The following is a 20937-nucleotide window of genomic DNA, read 5'->3' as shown; positions in this document are numbered from 1 at the left end:
TAATATTTTTCCGTTTAACTCTAGCGCATAAACTCTATGTCGATACTTCAAATGTCGCGGAAAAACTGGTTTGTAAACACTTTTTTGTCGAGAAAATTGGCATTAACGCAGAAATTTAGTGTCACATGACAGAATGTACCCCAATCGTTAGCCTGTGTTAATCATGACAACATACATCCTTGAAAGACAATTTATTGTACGTGATTATGGATTGATCTGAAAGGCATAAAGATCCGATCACTGCAAACATGACACTTCCAGGAGTACCAACACAAATATCTCGTATCATGGAGAACAAATGAATGGCCACTCTTTTTGATTAATTTAATCGCGGTAGACATCTGTTTATTTATTAAAGTTGCTTATTCACACCATTCAAAATAATAGACGGCAGTCACGGAATTAGCCCACAATACAAAAAACAAACAAACATAATTTCTGTGCACAAAGATGTTTTAAATTAAACATATATGCACAATACTAGAAGAAAAGCATCAGTGTGCTTTTTGGAACACTAACATATAATTATATTTATTTATCACACATATACAGTGAAATTCTTTTTTTCACAAATCCCAGCTAAGCTGGGGTCAGAGTGCAGGGTCAGCCATGATATGGCACCCCTGGAGCAGATAGGGTCAAGGGCCTTGCTCAAGGGCCCAACAGTGGCATCTTGGTGGTGCTGGGGCTTGAACCCCTGACCTTCTGATCAGTAACCCAGAGCCTTAACCACTGAGCTACCACTGCCCCCCACTGAGCTACCACTGCCCCTATATAACCCAATTCTATAAAATTATTGTTTAGCTTACTTTTGAAAAAATGCCGGCAAAATTCCCTGTATGTGTGTTTATCGCTAATTCGCCTCCCAGATGTCCCTAATTTTTTTCCTTCAATGTTTTGGTAAAATGGGGAGAGTATTGAGACATTTCATTGAAATTAACCAGCTTACTGTCATTTTAATTTAACCAATAAATGCAATCATAAGTGGAGGAATTGCAATCAAAAGGGAGCTGTTGCCCTTCTGATAGGACTTGGTCCTGATGTTGCGCCTATCGCAGGTTGCCACCAGTTCTGACCCGAAATCGAATCGTCATGGCCCTGTTCAAGCTGGCAACCTACATCAAGTAGTGGGGAAACTTTCAGTCTTAGTATAAGGACCATCCATCCATGTGTATATGCTGTGTGCACAGCTATTAATGAAAATGTGATGCTGTGTAATTTCAGGGTTTACATATTATACATTCCTGATATTCAATAGGCTATTTTGAACAATCAACTAATCTAAAGCATTGCCTATGTCCGTATATCTGTCCAGCAACTGAACTTGATTATCATCTAAAATTAATTTTAGTGTCATAATGCAATTTACATTTTCCGAAGAAGCTCAGCAAATGCGATCCGAGGTAAAGAGGGTTATATTTAAAATATTTAAAAGTTTTAAAAGGTTCAAAAGCTGGTTTTCTGAAAGTGAACTCATTGGACAAATAGTTCTGATAGTTTATAGTCTTGAAGTGTAGAAAATGTCATTCAGCCGACTTTATTCGTCTGCAGAACAGGGTACGGCTAATTTAAGTTTGTGTAAAGAAAAGGCATATATAGGTCTAAAAATATATTCTTTTTCGTTTGGTAATTTTTTTTATTTATTATTATTTAATGCGTTTTCGTTTGGTAATTTATTTAATTTAATACAGGGAATTTTGCCAGCATTTTTTCAGAAGTAAGCTAAACAATAATTTAATATAATTGGGCTATGTTAGCTTTCTCCTAGTATTGTGTATTTATTTTTATACACAATACTAGAAATAATATGTTTTTTTTATTATTATTATTATTTTATTATTATTTATTTATTTTATTTTTGTATTGTGGTCTAATTCCGTGACTGCCGTCTATTATTTTGAATGGTGTGAAAAAGCAACTTTAATAAATAAACGGATGTCTACCGCGATAACAAAATAGCGCGAAAAGCGGATGGAAACAGAGGTTAGGATGACTGACACGTGACAAGAACCCGGAATGTGCGGTCAATAACCCTCCACACCACCAGGGACACCACCACACTTTGCTGGAGTCTCCAACTCTTTTCCCCGCTGCTTGTCGGTGCGATGATGTAATGAAGTAAAAGAGGAGTAAAGATGGCGGAGAATAGCGGCACGGACCCGGCCGTGGAGACCAACGCTGAAGAAAATGCCGCCGCTAGCGCGACTATCATCCAAGTAACCGTAAAAACACCCAAGGACAAAGAAGAAATAGCCATCGCAGAAGATTCATCCGTCGCACAGGTGATTATTCGCATCTCCCGCTGTTCGCGCGCTACTCTAGCGGCTAGCAGCTTTAGCCGGCGAGCTAACGATTGACGACGAACCGACAGAAATCTATTCAGTGGACGTTTAAACTCACTTTTACTTTTATTATTAGCAAGATGGTTAACTGTTAATTTGTGGTTTTAGAAACGTATATAATGTGAGGTTTCGTGATTCGCTGCTGTGATTGTGAAAGAAACGGCCTGCTCAGGTAGAAGGTTCTACTGTGTCATTTATTGATTGCGCTTTTTTTTCCTGGAATGAGATTTTTTATTTCACAAGAATATATGTGGTTTAGCAGTATGGATCCAATCCGAATGTTCGTTGGAGTGGTATTAACAGTGTTTAAGTCATTTACGCTTTTGCTGTATCATGTTGATGTTTACGACTTAAGAGAGTTTGTGAAAGGGAACCATGAAGTTCCTTAGATGGGATTGTATTTTGCTAATAACATAACGCGGGTGCTTTTTCTTTTTAAACAGTTTAAAGAAGAAATATCAAAACGATTCAAGGCGAAGCAGGACCAGTTGGTTCTGATTTTTGCTGGCAAGATCCTGAAAGATGGAGACACGCTCAGTCAGCACGGCATTAAAGACGGACTCACGGTTCACCTGGTCATCAAAACTGCACAGAAGTAAGAGAACAGCACCTGCTTTTTACATGCAACACCTTATTTTGTAGTATGAGTTTGCTTGAGGATCATGTGTTGTACTGCAGTGGTGTGGAAGGGAATTTTGGGTCACATTTAGGTTTGTGTTTTTAGGGCTACAGGAGGTGGTAGTCCGCAGTCTTCTGCCTCTTCTGGCCCTGGACCATCGCAGGGCAACAATGCCGGGACCACTAACCCAAGCCCGACTGGCAACGTGGGAACTTCCCAGGGCAGTGGGCTGACCCCAGCCCCGTCACAGCCAGCTAATTTACTAGGTGAGTGCTTGGAAATGCAATTTAAAGATCATTTAAAACGGATATCATTGCCTCTGATTGTTCTTAGTGTAATTCCAGAATACTGTTGTTTGTTTTTTGTTTGTTTTCGCATATTACCCTCGGAACTAAATGGCAATAACATTTCTACATTGATGGATCCATTTTTAATTATGATTTGTTTATTCATTAGAGGAACATTTCACCCAAAAATTACAATTCTGTCATTTATTTTCATGTTGTCCAGACCTTGAATGGCTTTCATTTCTTCTGTGGAACACAAAAAGAGATGTTAGGCTGAATGTTAGCCTCAGTCAGCATTCACTATCAGTGCATCTCTTTTATACAATGAAAGTAAGTGTAAGTGAATGGTGACTGAGCCTAATATTCTACTGAACATCTTTTGTATTGCATGGAAAAAAGTAATGTAGTTAAATGAGAGTGAGTAAATGATGGCAATTTAACTTTTGGACGAACCATACTTTTAATGGATTAATTCTAGTCTGAAAGGAATAGTTCATACAAAAATGAAAATTTACTTTCTTATTTACTCACCCTCATGTCATCCCAGATGTGTATGACTTTCTCTCTTCAGCAGAACACAAATGAAGATTTTCAGAAGAGTATCTCAGCTCTGTAGGTCCATACAATGCAAGCGGATGGTGATCAACACTTTAAAACTCCAAAAAGCACAGACAATTATTGTAAAAGTAATCCATATGACGCCCGTCAAGTCAACTTTATTTTTAAAGCACATTTAAAAACAGAAGTTGAACCAATGTGCTGTACGATTATATACAAAAGTGTAATAGAGTACACAAATAATCAAACAAAACCAAACAGAATTAAACTCCAATAAACAGCATGCTCGTGGTTAAATGTCTTCCAAAACAAACGTTTGCTTTGTGCCAACACGATTACTTCACGTGAGTGGGAGTGACCGGAAGTAAACAATTATAGTGAAAAGGACTTACATATTGATCTGTTTCTCACCCAAAGCGATCGTTTCACTTTAGAATACATTAACCACTGGAGTCATATGGATTACTTTTTAGTGATTGTCCGTGCTTTTTGGTTCTTTAAAGTGTTGATCACCATCCACTTGCATTGTGTGCACCTACAGAGCTGAGATTTTCTTGTAAAAATCTTCGTCTGTTTTCTGCAGAAGAAAAAATAAGTCATACAATTCTGGAATGGCATGAGGGTGAGTAAATGATGAGAGAATTTCTATTTTTGTGTGAACTATCCCTTAAAGACAATTAAAATAAGTTGTTTTTAGACTTTTGTATTTATGTTATACTCTGATTCACCTTGTATGTTCTCAGCTGGGTTCGGTGACCTGTCTGGCCTGGCTAATTTGGGTATGGGCTCTGCCAACTTCATGGAGCTCCAGCAACAGATGCAGCGGCAGCTCATGTCCAACCCAGAGATGCTTTCTCAGATCATGGAAAACCCGCTTGTGCAGAGCATGATGTCCAATCCCGACCTTATGAGGCAGATGATAGTTGCCAATCCACAGATGCAGCAACTAATGGAGCGTAACCCAGAGATTTCACACATGCTCAACAACCCAGAGTTAATGAGACAGGTATGGTTGGATGGAGATTCTCTGCAGCATTTAATGTGTTTGATATGGGTCATGTGGCACAACAGATGTTGTGCTGTTCCCATAAATAAAGGCTTTTTCCTCACCTAGTGGTAATATACTATAAATTATACTAATATATCAAACAAGATATACTAAGTTTAACGGTATGCACATTTTAATAAATTCAAATCGAGCAAATTAACTTTATAACATTCCTTTTTGCTCTGCAAGACAATGGAGTTGGCACGAAACCCAGCCATGATGCAAGAGATGATGCGTAACCAGGACCGGGCGCTTAGCAACCTAGAGAGTATTCCCGGGGGGTACAACGCTCTTCGGAGGATGTACACAGACATTCAGGAGCCCATGTTTAGTGCTGCCCGTGAACAGGTCTGCAATATAAAATAATATTACTATAAAAAAAAAATGTAAATGACAAATATTTCACACAAAAATTAGAATTGTAATTGACCGACTGACTTCCATGGAACACAAGAGATGATGAACACCGAATGTTAGACTCAGTCTCCATTCAATTTGATTGTATCCGTTTCCATTTGTTTTTTTTGTTTTATAAAGGCTTACGAATCACAACGCTAAACGTCACTATTTCTGTTAAGTATTGAAATTAATTTGAAATTCTAATATATTTTATCTTCATTTGAATAGTTTGGAAATAACCCGTTCTCAGCCTTGGGTAATGCTGATGGCTCGGGAACACAGCCCTCGAGGACAGAAAACCGAGAGCCCTTGCCAAATCCCTGGAGCCCTCCTGACACCACCACCTCTGGGACGGCTACCACCACTACCAGCTCCACCACGAGCACAACCACGTCCAGTGTGTCCAACCCTCTGGGCATTGGCTCCTCTAGCCTTGGCAACGGTAATGGCCTTTTATGTTCAGATGTTTTTGTGGTGGAAAAGGGAAATGGCAGATACATTTAAGTACACAGGATGTTTCTTTTGTTAATCGCCTAATTCCACATTATTGTTATTATTTATTGATACAATTATGTATAGTTCAGCCAAAAATGAAAATTGTGTCATTTACTCTCACTCATGTTTTTCTAGACCTGAATGAGAGACTTTCTTCCATGGAACACCAAAGGTGATGTTAGGCAGAATGTCGGCCTAACTTTCATGTGAATGGTGACTGAGGCTGACATTCTACCTAATCTCATTTTGTGTTACACGCAGGAAATACATTTTGGAACAATTGGAATTGTAAATGATAAGACTTTTAATTTTTGATGAGTCATCCCTTTAGTACTTATTGTAAAGCTGATGAAACAATTTATAAATAAATCAAATTTAGGGTGTGATTTACATGGATGAAAGCACGTACAACATTGATTTCTATTTATATCTAGTCTGTCTGGTTCACCTGTTGTTGAACAGGTATGTTCAACAGTCCTGGCATGCAAAGCCTCATGCAGCAGATCTCGGACAATCCACAGCTTATGCAGAACATGCTTTCTGCTCCCTACATGCGCACCATGATGCAATCCCTGGCTCAGAATCCAGATGTCGCCTCACAGGTTGCAAAATATTATACTCCGCTTTGTTTTTTAATAGTTTGGAATAGCTAGATGTTCTGTTACAATTATTTGTGTATGTTTTTAAGATTTACAAACAAATCTTCTGTGTTTTTCAGGTGTTGATGAACAACCCCCTCTTTGCTGGAAATCCGCAGCTACAGGAGCAAATGAGACAGCAGTTACCTGTATTTCTACAGCAGGTATGTGCGCTTTTAAATGTCATTGAATTTTAGGCAAACTTTTCTTTAAATTTAGGTTTTTAATTTGCTTTCATGGCTGACTTGCAGATGCAGAACCCAGAATCCCTCTCTGTTATGACAAATCCTCGAGCCATGCGAGCCCTAATGCAGATCCAGGAAGGACTGCAGACCCTTCAAACTGAAGCCCCTGGTCTCATGCCTGGGTGAGATTGTTTGTCAGCATCCATAGAAACATTCAGGGCAAGCGTGTGTTGTACAAAGTCCAACTAATGCATGCTTAAATACACCAACAATTAAAAATAAGCAGATGAGCGAAAGAATGCATTTGTGCTCAAAACAACAAGAGGCACAGCAGCTGAATGAAACCAAATGGTATCTCCTTTGCAGAGTTGTAACTTGACACCGCGTCTTTTAAAAGCAGCGCCAGATACATCGGTCAGAGACAGCGGTCAAAGACATTTGTCTAGTGCATGTTTATATACAAAAATAGTCCAGATGGGTCCCCTTTGGTGTTCAGGAATAGTGAGGTCACAAAGGCCAGTCTGTCCTGCTCTCTCTCAGTTTACGAACTGAAGCACCAGTCGGCAGGGCCATGGGTGCGATGATGTAAAGTAGGTGTTGATGTTGTTGCTGTAGAGGCGTTCATGAATTAATGGGCAACCAAATGACGTAGAGAAGTCACGGAAGTAGAGAATGAGGCATTTTTGCAGCTTGGTTTCAATAAGTGTTTTTTTTTTTTTTTTTTGCATTGGGGATTAAGTTCTGCAATTTACAGTTTTATTTTTTTTTTTTTTTTTTTTTTTTTTTTTTTTTTTTAATTTTTCAAATTTTTTTTATAGTAGAATGACCTGTTATATATGAAAAGATCAAGACAAATATTCTCTGCTTTATTTTAATTTAAAAAAAAATTGACTTATTTAATATATCGCCCAGCCCTTGGCAGAATTCGCAATAAAACAACATGTATGGAAATATCTAGACTCCTCAATTAAACTTGCTTTATTTCTTGTAGTCTGGTTCCCGGTGGTATCCCTGGTGCCCCTCTGCCCACAGGGGTGAATGTGACCCCTGAGAATTCTCCACCTTCCGACCAGGGCCCCGCCCCTGCACCCGCTGCTGGTACTAGTCCCGCCCAGCAGCAGCTCATGCAACAGATGTTACAGATGTTTGCTGGAGGTGGAGGAAGTGCATCGGTACTTTTTTCTTTTCTTTTTTCCCAGTTCTGTGTACTTGGAATGTGGACCGTGTATACTTATTTTTGTTCTCGCTTAGCGTTATAGTACAAAAAAAAGCTATTTTTCAGCCTTTTGGCAATGTTTAATATGTCTCACTGTTTATGTATTTGCTCTGGAGAAAAAAGGTAACACTTTAGAATAAGTTTTCATTTGTTAACATTAGTTAACATGAACTAACAATGAACAATACTTTTACAGCATTTATTAATTTTGGTTAATGTTGATTTCAACATATAGTAATACATTTTTTAAATCAAAATTTGATATGTTAACATTAGTTAATGCACTATAAACATGAATTAACAATCAACAATTTTATTTTTATTAACTAGAATTAACAATGCTTAAGTGCTTTAAAATATATATGTAGTTCATTGTTAGTTCATGATACCTAATGCGTTAACTAATGTTAATTAATGGAACCTTATTGTAAAGTGTTACCAAAAAATCTATCTTTAAGTAATTTCAATCAGAGGAACCATTATTTTGCCATTGTTGCCAAACACATTCAAAATGTTTAATGCAAGAAGTAAAATACAGTAAAGATGCTCATGTCACTTGTTTTTGCTTCACTTTGCAGACTCAGACTCCAGAGGTTCGTTTCCAGCAGCAGCTGGAGCAGCTGAGTGCCATGGGCTTCATCAACAGAGAAGCCAACCTACAGGCCCTTATCGCCACCGGGGGTGACATCAATGCCGCCATCGAAAGACTGCTCGGTTCTCAGCCTTCCTAATTCCACCAGCTGAGGGCATGCAAAGGGAAACAAGAAACGAACATAGTCCTTCATCACATAAAATCTGGCAAGCCCTACATAGACAGAATTCCAATTACTTTTTATAATTTTTGTTGCTTCGATCAGTTGATCTATGAATCAAAAGCAAAGGGGTTTCAAATTTGTTTCCTTGAACAAAAAACAAAACCAGAATCGCTGTGGAATGACATTACACTAACCCCTCATTACTAGTAAGATGGGACAAAGCTTACATTTGCTGAACCAAGTTTAGGTTACCATTCCTTAAATTAAACCATACTCATGTGAGACACTGCGCAATGATTAGGAGGAATAAAAACCATACGCTTGAATTCCTAAGCCAAAGGAATTCTTGTCTGTTGTGAGAATGCTTGGTTTCCTTCATTTCTTTCTGTTTCTCCTAAATCATGCCTGATCAAACCAGTATTTATTGCAGAAATGTAGAGCTTACCCTTTACTCCCTTTCCTCCCTTCCTCAGTTCATGCTGATTTAAGAGTTCCTTGACATTTGATGTGTTAATTGAAATCTAATAGACATGAACATGTCAGAGCACTATAACACCTTGCAACTGACTCTGATCGCTTACACTTCAGCTGTTTTAGAAAGGAATGAGTTTGGAAGTGAGATTCAAGATGTTCAGTCATCTCGTTAGTCGTTTGCCTTCTTGAGGAATGTAAATTAACCAACGGTAAAGGTTTGTCAAATGGGTAAGGTTGTAACAAAGCTTCAATAAAAATATTTCTCAGCTTAACGAGCACTGGCGAACGCGGACAACATTTTGTCTTGACCATATCTTTATGCTTTGATTAGCCTGGTGAAGACTTGTATACTGGTTACATCATCCTCTAGGTGATCTGGCAGTAAACCTGGTTACAGCATGATAGTGATGCTATCTTTTCTCAGTGCTAAACAATAACCATCGAATGGAACTAACAGCTGAGTTTTGATGTGAATTAAAATGTGTTCATCTTTTCTTTTTTTGGCTGCGAGTCCATAATCCATTTCATGAATTACATTGCAAAAACCAGAATTTATTTGGGCTTTGTAGTTTCTTTATGCCAACATCATGTTGAATTAGGATAGATGGTTGTGGTAACCATAGGTGAGTCTGCATGAGTCAGATTCAGCTTACTGAATATATGACCACAAATATTCTATAACCATAACAGTTACTAAGTTTCAGTTAATGTCATATTAGTACAGAATTTGCAGCCCAAACTCCAAGAAGTCCTATTTATTTGTTTAGATATAATTACTACGTAATATAGGCCTTATATGACACTATCACAACATTTTAACGTTCTACATTTTAGCTACATTGTAATATGAGAAGAAAACATGCATACTAAGGGTTCCCACAATCCTGGAAATATCAGGGAATTTTTAGGCCTGGAAAAGTCATGGGAATTTCTATAGTGAGCACTTCCAGTAAATCCATGTAAAACTCCATATTTCATCGACTACAAATTGCTTTTTGTGCATGCAGTCTCTATCAATATATCCTTATCAAATAATTACACACAAAAGTCATGGAATTTCTTGTGGGAACCCTGATATGTTTAAATCATATATCAACAAAGTAGAATCTAAGCTACTTGAATACTTAACCAACACAACTTAAAACTGATTTTGTGTTTTTTTATTAATTTCAATAGCTTAGTGTGCATTTACCTTTTCAAACAGAGCACTTAGGAGGCTACTTTAAGATAAATGATAACCATATCCTGTTATAATCTAGGGCTGGGTGATATAGCTAAAAGGTTATATCTTGATATTTTTCAGGATTTTGAAGAAATTCAATATAGCTTAATGTCTCAATATTGGCCTATGTGCTCCGAAATGTTTGTTTTTTAATCAGAGGAACCATCATTTCAATCAGACAGCCATTGCTGCCAATTAAATTCAAAATGTAATGCAAGAAGATATAGTAAAAGTCTTGTTACACATAATCATGGAATAATTTCCATTGTCTAAACTGCATAGGCTAGTTGAGTTGAAATTAAAATAAGGAAGAATGAAATGTAATAAACTAAAATATTTTCACATATCTATACTAAAACATTTTAATATATGAAAATGGCAATTTTGCTATCACCACTGTTTCTTTGGCCAAATAATAGTGCATTAAAATCCCAGCGATACACACAATGTTGCTCGATTTTTCTTTCGCAAGCCAAATCATCGCGTACACCGATCAGCCACAACTTTAAAAACCACCTGCCTAATATTGTGTAGTTGTGTTGCCAAAACAGTGCCAACCCACTATTCTTCTCACCACAATTGTACAGAGTGGTTATCTGAGTTACCGTAGACTTTGTCAGTTCGAACCAGTCTGGCCGTTTTTTGTTTCTGGCACCATTCTGAGTAAATTGTAGAGACTGTTGTGTGTGAAAATCACAGGAGATCAGCAGTTACAGAAATACACAAATCAGCCCATCTGGCACCAACAATCATGCCACGGTCCAAATCACTGATATCACATTATTTCCCCATTCTGATGGTTGATGTGAACATTAACTGAAGCTCCTGACCCGTATCTGCATGATTTTATGCACTGCCGCACGATTGGCGGATTAGATAATCGCATGGATGATTGTTGGTGCCAGACGTGCTGGTTTGATTATTTCTGTAACTGCTGATCTCCTGGGATTTTTACACACAACAGTCTCTAGAATTTACTCCGAATGGTGCCAGAAACAAAAAACATCCAGTGAGGGGCAGTTCTGTGGACTGAAACGCCTTGTTGATGAGAGAGGTCAACAGAGAATGGCCAGACTGGTTCAAACTGACAAAGGTTACGGTAACTCAGATAACCGGTCTGGACAATTGTGGTGAGAAGAATAGCATCTCAGAATGCTATTCTGAGATGCGGGTTGGCGCTGTTTTGGCAGCACGAGTGGGACCTACACAATATTAGGCAGGTGGTTTTAATACTGTGGCTGATCAGTGTATATCGTGAATGTTCGAGATATTGCACAGCCATATTAAAAATGATAAACATCCTATATAATCCTAAATGTGTTTCAATTATGGTCTCTATAAAACTTTTTTTTTTTCTTCTATTATTTCTTTCACGTGAACTAGGTAATGCCACATTTTTCTAATGGCCCCTTTTTACATATCTGGGTTTGGAATGCGGAAGTGAACGATAGCACGTTGAATGGGGCCCATTGTACAAAAGGGCCTTAGTTTGTTCCTATGAGGCAGCAGATGCCCTAACCCCGCCCCCACCCCTTATCATAACCATATGGAACCTGTAAGGCTGAGTACCCTGCAAGGAACAGCCAGAGGCACATATCTCCCATTCTTTTAATCCAACATCAAAAGGAAAATAATCCATTATTACACTTTCACAGCTTTCCAAAAGAAGGAAAAAATTGCTATATATATATATATAAATAAATGTTGGATCTACGCAGCTCAATAAACGCGTCACGGGCTGAGGCACTTCCGTGAAAATACATTTCCCATGATTCATCAGCGCGGAAGTCGAAAGTCAGCTGATGTTCGTATGGTTCAGCTGGAAGTTGTTTGGGTAAAGCTCGTATAAATTTGAAACGTTTATTATTACTTTGTCGTACTTTTCCTTTAAATTATGTTGCGTCCTAAAGCACTAACACAAGTACTCAGTCAAGCAAACACAAGTGGCGTGCAAAGCACATTGTAAGTACTTGAAATAAAATAATTGTTCATGTTGTTAGCTTAGCTGTCAGATAAACAGGAAGGAGACGATGTGTTATGAATATATGTTATGATGATATAATATTTCTTTCTCTTCATTTAATATCTTGGAAATAAGAATGAACGCTTATTTGCATGATAAAGCATTAATATATCAGATTTAAATTTGAATACATTCTTACTGGGGGCCACAAAAGTCACTTGTATGAATAACATTGCATTTGATAACAAAATATCAAATAATGATGCAGTTATTTAAAACTTTAAAGAAGCACACGTTGTTATGGGTTTGTTTGTCAAACGTTAGAGGAACAGGTCTATAGTTAATGTGATGAATTTCACCAGTGAAAGTGGCTTAACTGTTTGAACACGTTGAATGTTGCATTGTTTGATGTATGTTTTGTTATATTTTAGATTATTGAATAATGAAGGCTCCCTGCTGGCCTACTCTGGTTATGGAGACACTGATGCGAGAGTCACTGCAGCTATTGCCAGCAACATCTGGGCGGCCTATGACAAAAACGGACATCAGGCCTTTAATGAGGACAAACTGAAATTAATTCTGATGGATTGTATGGTAGGGTTCACAATGAGACAGTTGCCTGATCTATGATTTATAAATCTTACATGTGCAATAAAATATGTAACAACATTTGTGGCTAAACGAAATGGGTAACTGCTGATAGGGATATTTATGGATACGGATATTTACATTCATGCATTTGGCAGATGCTTTTATCCAAAGCGACTTACAGTGCCCTTATTACAGGGACAATACCCCTGGAGCAACCTGGAGTTAAGAGCCTTGCTCAAGGACACAATGGTGGTGGCTGTGGGGATTGAACCAACAACCTTCTGGTTACCAGTTATGTGCTTTAGTCCACTATGCCACCGCCATTGTATAATTATACAATGTATATTTATTGATAAATAAGAAGCCCACACATACGCTGAGATTAAAAACATTTATTTTACGCAATATTTACTCAGTTACCTTGTTTATGGATTTGCTTTAACAGTATATTACCTATACCGATCCAAATATGGACACAGATTTGAATATTAAATATGCATTATCTCGTCACAGATAAAGGGGTTTATTGGTGTGCAATGCTGATATTTTAATGTTTTTATTTATTATTATTATTATTATAATGTGCCACATTATCTCTCTTTCACTCCAGGAGGGCAGGGTGGCCATTACCCGTGTTGCGAACTTGTTGCTTTGTATGTATGCCAAAGAGACTGTAGGATTTGGAATGCTTAAAGCCAAGGTTAGACACTGTATATATGATCTAACAATTACGAAAGAACATGAATAAATTCACATTGTATGTATTTTCATGAACAATCATAAAATGTGTATTTATTATTTATATATTGTGTATTTATTTGCAGGCTGAAGCCCTAGTGCAGTACCTTGAAGAACCACTAACCCAAGTGGCAGCTTCATAGGGTGTTTTTTTTTTTTTTTTTGTCTCTCTAATGCTTATGGCAGTATTTGTTTATATTAAATCCCAGTTGCACATATTGAGCAGAAGCTTCTCAAGAACTTGCCTTTTAGGATGTGAAAATATATTATCTATGCCTTTATTTATTTGCATACTCTAACAAATTGAGCACCTATTACACTCATAATTAATCTTTGCTTGAGCATGAATGAAGTTTTACTATTTTTCTTGTTTTGTTCTCAATAAGATTTTTGCATTTGGTGAACAGGCTTTGTATAGTGTTCAGCAATATGAAAATTAAATCATTTTTTTGTTGTTGTTATTGTTTTCCTTCTCTGTAACACAAATTATTGCTGTGTGTTCATTATTCATATAGGCAGAATGTGAAGCAAACTTATCCAAATATATATAACTAGGTTATTCCACCTGAAAATGTACTTTGAGTTTATTTAATGTATTAATATATCTAAGTACAGTGTATATATACAGTATTTGTGTTCAAGCAAAATAGTAAATGCATTTGGCCAGATTAATGTTTAAGTTTCATCACAGCAAGCCATGTAATCCAAAATATGTGCCATGGGTAGGGCTCTTCCATTCCAAGTGTCTTCCAGATCTAGGGAATGACTACTTAAAAATGATTGGTTGTGCATGGTGTGAATGTCGCTGAGCAGGTGCACTATTACAGCCAGTTTCATGTGACTGCAACTGCGCTTGCCCCACCTGTTTAACCTGACTGCAGCTCACCTAAAGTCACGCCCACCTTCCCTCAGGTACAGCACATTTGATAGCGGAACTGGCTGGCTAAATAACAGGGCTAGTTCCTTGTACAAACAAGTGAACTGTCCACCATACATGGTAGGGTTTGATTACTGTTTGTTACAGTTTTCATTTTCCACTTTGTGCCAGCCGTTCTAATCTTTTTGGGACTGGTTGTGATCTTGACTCATGCAGCACTAATCTAAGTCTTTTAGAAAGAGGATATATTTTCAGGTGTGAGATTATGGGGTCTGATGAAGCCTATAACTTTGTTTTCAAAGGTAAGCATTACTAAATTTCTGAGAAGTTGCATATACACCTGCACAGATTGAAGAATTATATAGAGGCACATTTTCATGGCATTGTCAAAAAAATTTGCAATGGTACTTTACTGTGTAATTGATTAAGCTTAAAAGAGTGCCTTTCTGATGTATTTGTTTTATTACCTACAAACATTCCACTCACTCTGTTTTTGCACTGTGTGACCTGCTGTTATTTTTCTCACATGACATTATGTGGTAGAAAATGTTCTAACAAGGCAATTGTGGTATGAAAAGAAGGTGATGTTTACTTGTTTTATACTACACAAATTTTTTATTGATGACTGGTAACCCCAAGTGTGACTGAACTCTTCAGAATTTTACTTTTGTAAAAATGAGGATTGGTGCACAACGAGTCATCTAGGTTGATTCAGTGCCTAAAATCTGAAATCGGGTGTTGTATACACAAGATTGAGTCAATTTACTCAGTATAGGAGGGGAACTAGATGTACCTGTCGAAACCCAATGTAAACCAATGATCTGCAATAGCAGTGCACAGATACCAGCAAAGGCCAGCAACCTTTTATATGTATATTTATTTCATTGTGTGTTGTTTTCATAATGGTTCAATTGAAGCAACCTTTTATCTAGTACACAACGTACTAGACATGCTTACTAGAGCATGCTAATTTGTTAAAATACCAATACAAAACTGTTTACAAATGGATAAAATGGGTTTTTCTGCTTAAAATTTAGTTTATGAAATGGCAAAACTCTGCAACCTTCATTTGGTAGAATTTTAGGATTTCATGAAAATTTATGTGGATCTTGAAAACTTTAGTTTTGTCACAATTTCTCAAATCAAAACTTTTACTTTAAAAATACCAAAATTTCACAAATGTTTGCGCATGAGTTAACTGACGCTTATACTTTTTTTTTTTTTTCATCTCATGACACAACGTAAATCCATTCCAGTCCCAGCAATTGCACAATATAATCCTGGGTGGGGTGTAAAATCTTTGATTAATCCAAGTTTGCTCCCACTAGTTTTGTCAGATTACTTCTGTCTCAGATTTAAAGAACACAAAAACTGGAAAATTTCCTTAAAAGGATTCAAAAGCTGTACTTATATATAATAAATGGTGCCACTTTACAATAAGGTTAATGCTTGTTAATAAAAATAAAATTGTTCTTTGTTAGTTCATAGTGCATAAACTAATGTTAACATAAACAACTTTTGGACCCACTTTATTTTAGGGTTCTTTAACTACTATGTACTTAAGCATTTGATACAATGTACTTATTGTGTAAATACGTGTTATTGCATTGTACTTACATATAACCCAACCTGCATTTAATTACATCTGTAGTTGCAAGGTTAACCTTACCCCTAACCCTAATATAAACCCTAAACCTAAAGGCCCAGATATACTTCCGGAGAAGTTCTTTTGCATTCTTTGTTCAGGGGTACAAAGAAGATCTAAACTGCAGGGAAACAGTATACTGTTCCTGAACATTCAGACACACGTCACACAGATGAGCATTTAAATATGAGGACGCTACATGTAAAACCTAAACTAATGTGGCATTAAAATGTGTTGTCAATGACTTTATGCCTGATTCTATGAGTAGAATTTACATGAGGTTAGTAAAAGATAATGATTTAAAGTAATGTATATGCAGTTGAAACTGTTTAATTTGTCTTGTTTACATTCTGAATTCATGACGCTAATGCGCTATACACAGCCGTAATATGCGCCGATTAGACTCTGTTATTGTAATTTATGATGACACTAATGTAACTGGAAAGATGGGTGTATAAAAGAGTAATAATGGGCAAAATGCAGACAAAAGAATGGTGATAGAGGCATATTTTACTTTGGGCAGATATGTGAATGGTTTTCGCTGCAAATGGCAAATGAGTGAATGGGCACTTGAGAGTATTTGAGTAGATTTGATTCCTTTTTTAAACTAATTAAACAAAAAAACAAAAAATCACATGACCTGGTCTTGCACTTGTTCACCTTGAATACTGACTGAAAAATGTAGACAAAGTAGTAAGTGGAGCTTCAGATCACCCAGTGTTGGGGGTAACGCGATAAAAGTAACGTGAGTTACGTAATCAGATTACTTTCCAAGTAACGAGTAAAGTAACGCAATATTTTTTTATTTTAGACCATAATATCAGTTACTTTTTAAACAAAGTAACGCGTTGCTTTTGTACACCTCTACTGTCCCTGTATTGCGAAAAATAAAATTGTGCAAACTTCAGGGAGGAGACGTAGTGCATGATGGGCATTGTATTTCTATAGAGTGTGAGGCCAGACACTATTAGCAGAGAGAGACGAATCAGTTCTATTTCAATGAATGGGAGAAATTGGAATGCCCAACCAAGAAGCTCTAGTACCCAACAGTCAATGGATGTAGAAAGGAAGTCCCGCCTTGCAGGTAAAAGCGCCATTCACCTTTTAGATACACTTTTAGATCGCCTGTCAATCAACTCGCCAACATACATGCTCATTTCGAGCTTTAGCATAATATGAGGTCAACATTCAGTTGAGTTAAACGTGATTGATACATGTGTTAATACTGCATTAAAAAAATCAGTAAACATGTTTAGGCGGAGGGATTATAAGACTAGTCTTCCACTGGACACGACATGATACACAGGGTGAAATTCTCGCTCAATTCACTGACTTATGCAGCCGAACTGCTCCGTGTTACAGCTCCCCATAACTGGGAGAAAGGGATGAGAAAAGCTGACTCTGGATCAGTGGCTCTGAGCAACGTTATATATCGATTGTGTATGCAGAGAAAATGTCTTAGTTTCTAAAAATATTCTACATTTTTGTTTTATATTAAACAAGTAGTTTGATTCATGAAACCGTTTTTATGACATTTTGTTAGCATTAAAAACGATTCCATTCAAGCTGTTACAACATGCATCTTTGAAGTTGTGGCATCTGTATGCACCGTGGATCAACTCAAAACAAGCATGCACTGAGATGACTTAAGTGAAAAATATTCATTTATTCATCAGACTTGTTCCTTGAACATGTTAGGCTGGCATTCCCCACTGAATTTTAGGTAAAGGTTATTCTTCATTATTCATATTGGCTGCCATGTTGATGGAAAATCAAATCATGCATATTCATGTTATTGATTCTTTATTATAAATATGATGTGAAGACCTACTTTCTAAATATTTGTTTGTTTACTATGTTGTTTTGACATGAGTGTTTTACAGTAGCTATCATGACCTGTAATGCCTCTTGTGTGCAATGCATGGCTTATTTGTATAGCAGAAGAGAAAGTGGTTGTGAGAAAAAGTAACGTAATGCTTTACGTTCCATAAAAATAACTTTTTAATTAAGTTACTTTTTCAAGGAGTAACGCAATATTCTAAAGAGTTACTTTTAAAAGTAACGTTACCCAACACTGGTCACACCTACCGATGACATGGGCCAATGGCAGTAAGACGGTGTTTAGCAGCCGGTTAGAAGTTTTCCTAAAAGTTTGCCCAGGCCAGCAGTTCTGAACTACCGAAACGAATGCAAAATTTTTCTTTTTGGCCAGGTTTAGTCCTAAATTACTTCATACCGTTCGTTCTTCGATTTCCTATGAAGAAGTTATCTGGGCCTTAACCCTACACCAACCCTTACCCTTAACCCTAATCTCAACCCTAAACTAACCCTAACCTAAACCCAAGCCCTACCCCTGAACTGTCAACCTCAGTAGCAGCAAATGGGAATCTTGTTAGAATTTTGCAGAATTGCATGTAGTTACACAAAAGGTACCTTTTAATGTATGTATTTTAATGTTGGGTACATAGTAGTTAAAGACACTTATGTGGGACTCAACTTTTGATTTGAAAAGTGTATTACTAGATGTTGACACTAACCAAGATTAATCAATGATGTAAAAGTATTGTTCATTGTTAGGTCATGTTCACTAATGTTAACAGTTGGAACCTCATTGTAAAGTTGTACATTTATTAAATAATTCAAAATTGTTAAATTGTTGACACAAACTAGTTTCTGTCAGAAAAGATTTGTTTCAGAGAAATGTGGCCAATTTTTTGGTTTGCGTTTTTTATTTTTTTTTTTTTTTTAAATAACCTGAAATATGTAGAAATAATCCCTGCTTTACATTCTCACTCAATGGAGAAACAGGATTACAAGTTATAGGTTTGTTGCAAAATTAAGGATCATAATTATGGTTTAAATGTAACTGGTTATTTTGAAACGAGGTTTAAAGAGTGGTGCAACTGTATTATTAGACAAAACCTAGATTTAACCTAGGTGTAAGCTTAATCATATTTAATGCAACTTGCCCGCAAAAGTCCAGGAAAACAAAAACTACCTTGTAGCTGATTGCATCATAAGTTTGAATGTGCTAAGTGGTTGCTCCTTTAATCTACAACTAATCATTAGTTTAACACAAAGACAGTGTTGCTAAATACAACAAGCAGGGAGTCACTAAAATTCTCGGGGCCCAGGACAAAAGATCTTTGGGTGGGGCCACCTCTTTCCTGCCTTTACTATAGAGGACCTTATAAGTGGGCCCCTTCTTTTCACAGTGCTTGGATCTGGGACAACTTCCCGGTTGTCCTACCCTGACAACAGCCTTGACAAACCCTGGTTGTTACCATCCCCACACACTCTGACTCATACACACCTCTGTGTTTTATTGCAGTGGTTTTGATTGGTGAATCTGGTGTAGGCAAGAGCAACTTGCTGTCCCGTTTCACTAAGAATGAATTTAATCATGACAGCCGCACGACCATCGGAGTGGAGTTCAGCACAAGAACTGTGCAGCTGAACGGTCTCACCATCAAAGCTCAGATCTGGGACACTGCTGGACTGGAGCGGTATCGGGCTATCACCTCAGCGTGAGTTACGCTTGGTGTGCTCACCTACATGTTATTCAAAACCTTTATGATTTCATTGAGATATGTAGCTGAATGTTCTTTTCCTGCTCTTTTCTTACCAATAAAAGTGAATGGTGACCATGTCTGTCGCGCTTAAAAAATGACAAATAAGAGCAACATGGTCTCATAGAATCAAGTTATAATACCTACATTTGTGCTAAATTATTTTTAGGGGTTTTGTTGTATGTATTGTAAAAATTCAAGACGTGATACATTGAAAGTCTTGCCCTAACAGCTGCCATAGTCACCATCCACTTTCATTATATGGAACAGAGCAACTTGGTGAGTATATGATAGCAGAATTTTTGGCTGAACTATTTACCCTGTTCATTTTGACAAAACACAGGGATTTTACTTATCTGATCTGGTACAAAAATTTTACTATGTTTCAGATATTATCGAGGAGCAGTTGGAGCTCTACTAGTCTATGACATTTCGAAGCATTTGACCTATGAAAGTGCTGAGCGTTGGCTGAAGGAACTCTATGATCATGCAGATCCTCATATAGTAGTGATGGTTGTGGGCAACAAAACAGACTTGGCAGCAGTACGGACCGTTCCAACAGAGGATGCAATGGACTTTGCAGGTATTAATTTAAAACAAAAATTAAAATTCTGTCATTATTTATTCACCCTCATGTCATTACAAACCCATATACTGGAACAAAACAGGACAAATGTTGTGTTGTAACCAAACGTGATGTGCCAGAAAATGAAATTTGAGAGCTGTTGTAGAGTGGAGGATTTTCAGTGAATAACTGCATACATTTTGGTCTGTTTCTTACACAAAGCTATCATATGACTTCAGAAGACTTGGAATACAGTGCATGAGTCATACAGACTACATTTATGGTGTTTTTTGGTCCTTTTTGGAGCTTGAGTTGTATGAAAAAGCTGCAAGAAGATTCTTGAACTATTATTTTGTGTTCCACAGAAAAAAATAACAGCATACAGGTTTGGATGGGGGTAAATAACTAATGACAGAATTTAAATTTATGGGTGAACTTTATTCATTAAAGTCATTAAAGTCCATTAAAGGAACTCAAATTAATATATTATCATAATTCCTTGACCCCTATATAGAAAAAAATGGTCTTCTGTTCATGGAAACTTCAGCTTTGGAGTCAACAAATGTTGAGGCAGCATTCAACACTGTCCTTACAGGTAGTTACTGTTTATTCTGAACACATCACACCATATTTATGTACGTTAAATGAGTTCCTTCATCTCTGTATTTGTCTTCTTCAGTCAGGCTTGATGTAGCATACACAAGCCCTTCACATCATTATCATAATAATGGTGCCATTATTTGTTCTCTTT

General features: G+C 37.1%; 3 protein-coding genes across 3 annotated transcripts in view; all 3 read left to right on the top strand.

The window, feature by feature from the left end:
* Positions 1-2118: 2118 nt before the first annotated feature.
* LOC127454649 (ubiquilin-4-like) lies at positions 2119-9515 on the top strand. Its single transcript, XM_051721999.1, has 11 exons — positions 2119-2282; positions 2786-2937; positions 3067-3227; positions 4550-4812; positions 5044-5202; positions 5482-5695; positions 6211-6350; positions 6467-6550; positions 6638-6753; positions 7563-7743; positions 8366-9515. The coding sequence occupies exons 1-11, from the start codon at positions 2136-2138 to the stop codon at positions 8516-8518; spliced, it is 1770 nt and encodes a 589-aa protein (XP_051577959.1). The 5' UTR covers positions 2119-2135; the 3' UTR covers positions 8519-9515.
* A 2503-nt stretch (positions 9516-12018) lies between these two features.
* On the top strand, positions 12019-13986 carry LOC127454664 (ragulator complex protein LAMTOR2). The gene is made up of 4 exons (XM_051722034.1): positions 12019-12200; positions 12633-12795; positions 13403-13492; positions 13617-13986. Exons 1-4 carry the CDS (start codon positions 12133-12135, stop codon positions 13671-13673), a joined length of 378 nt encoding a protein of 125 aa, XP_051577994.1. The 5' UTR covers positions 12019-12132; the 3' UTR covers positions 13674-13986.
* Positions 13987-14116: 130 nt separating this feature from the next.
* LOC127454663 (ras-related protein Rab-25-like) overlaps positions 14117-20937 on the top strand; it is a 7522-nt gene continuing 701 nt past the window's right edge. Inside the window, exons 1-4 of the mRNA XM_051722033.1 lie at positions 14117-14709; positions 19384-19579; positions 20011-20204; positions 20701-20781. Of these exons, the coding sequence (XP_051577993.1) occupies positions 14673-14709; positions 19384-19579; positions 20011-20204; positions 20701-20781 (508 nt within the window). The 5' untranslated portion in view covers positions 14117-14672. The remainder of the gene's footprint in view (positions 14710-19383; positions 19580-20010; positions 20205-20700; positions 20782-20937) is intronic.

This window comes from Myxocyprinus asiaticus, chromosome 16 (genome assembly GCF_019703515.2).
Source record: "Myxocyprinus asiaticus isolate MX2 ecotype Aquarium Trade chromosome 16, UBuf_Myxa_2, whole genome shotgun sequence".
NCBI classification, from domain to species: Eukaryota; Metazoa; Chordata; class Actinopteri; order Cypriniformes; family Catostomidae; genus Myxocyprinus; species Myxocyprinus asiaticus.
The sequence above is the reverse complement of the archived record's forward strand: the minus strand, read 5'-3'. Positions and strand labels throughout refer to the sequence as shown.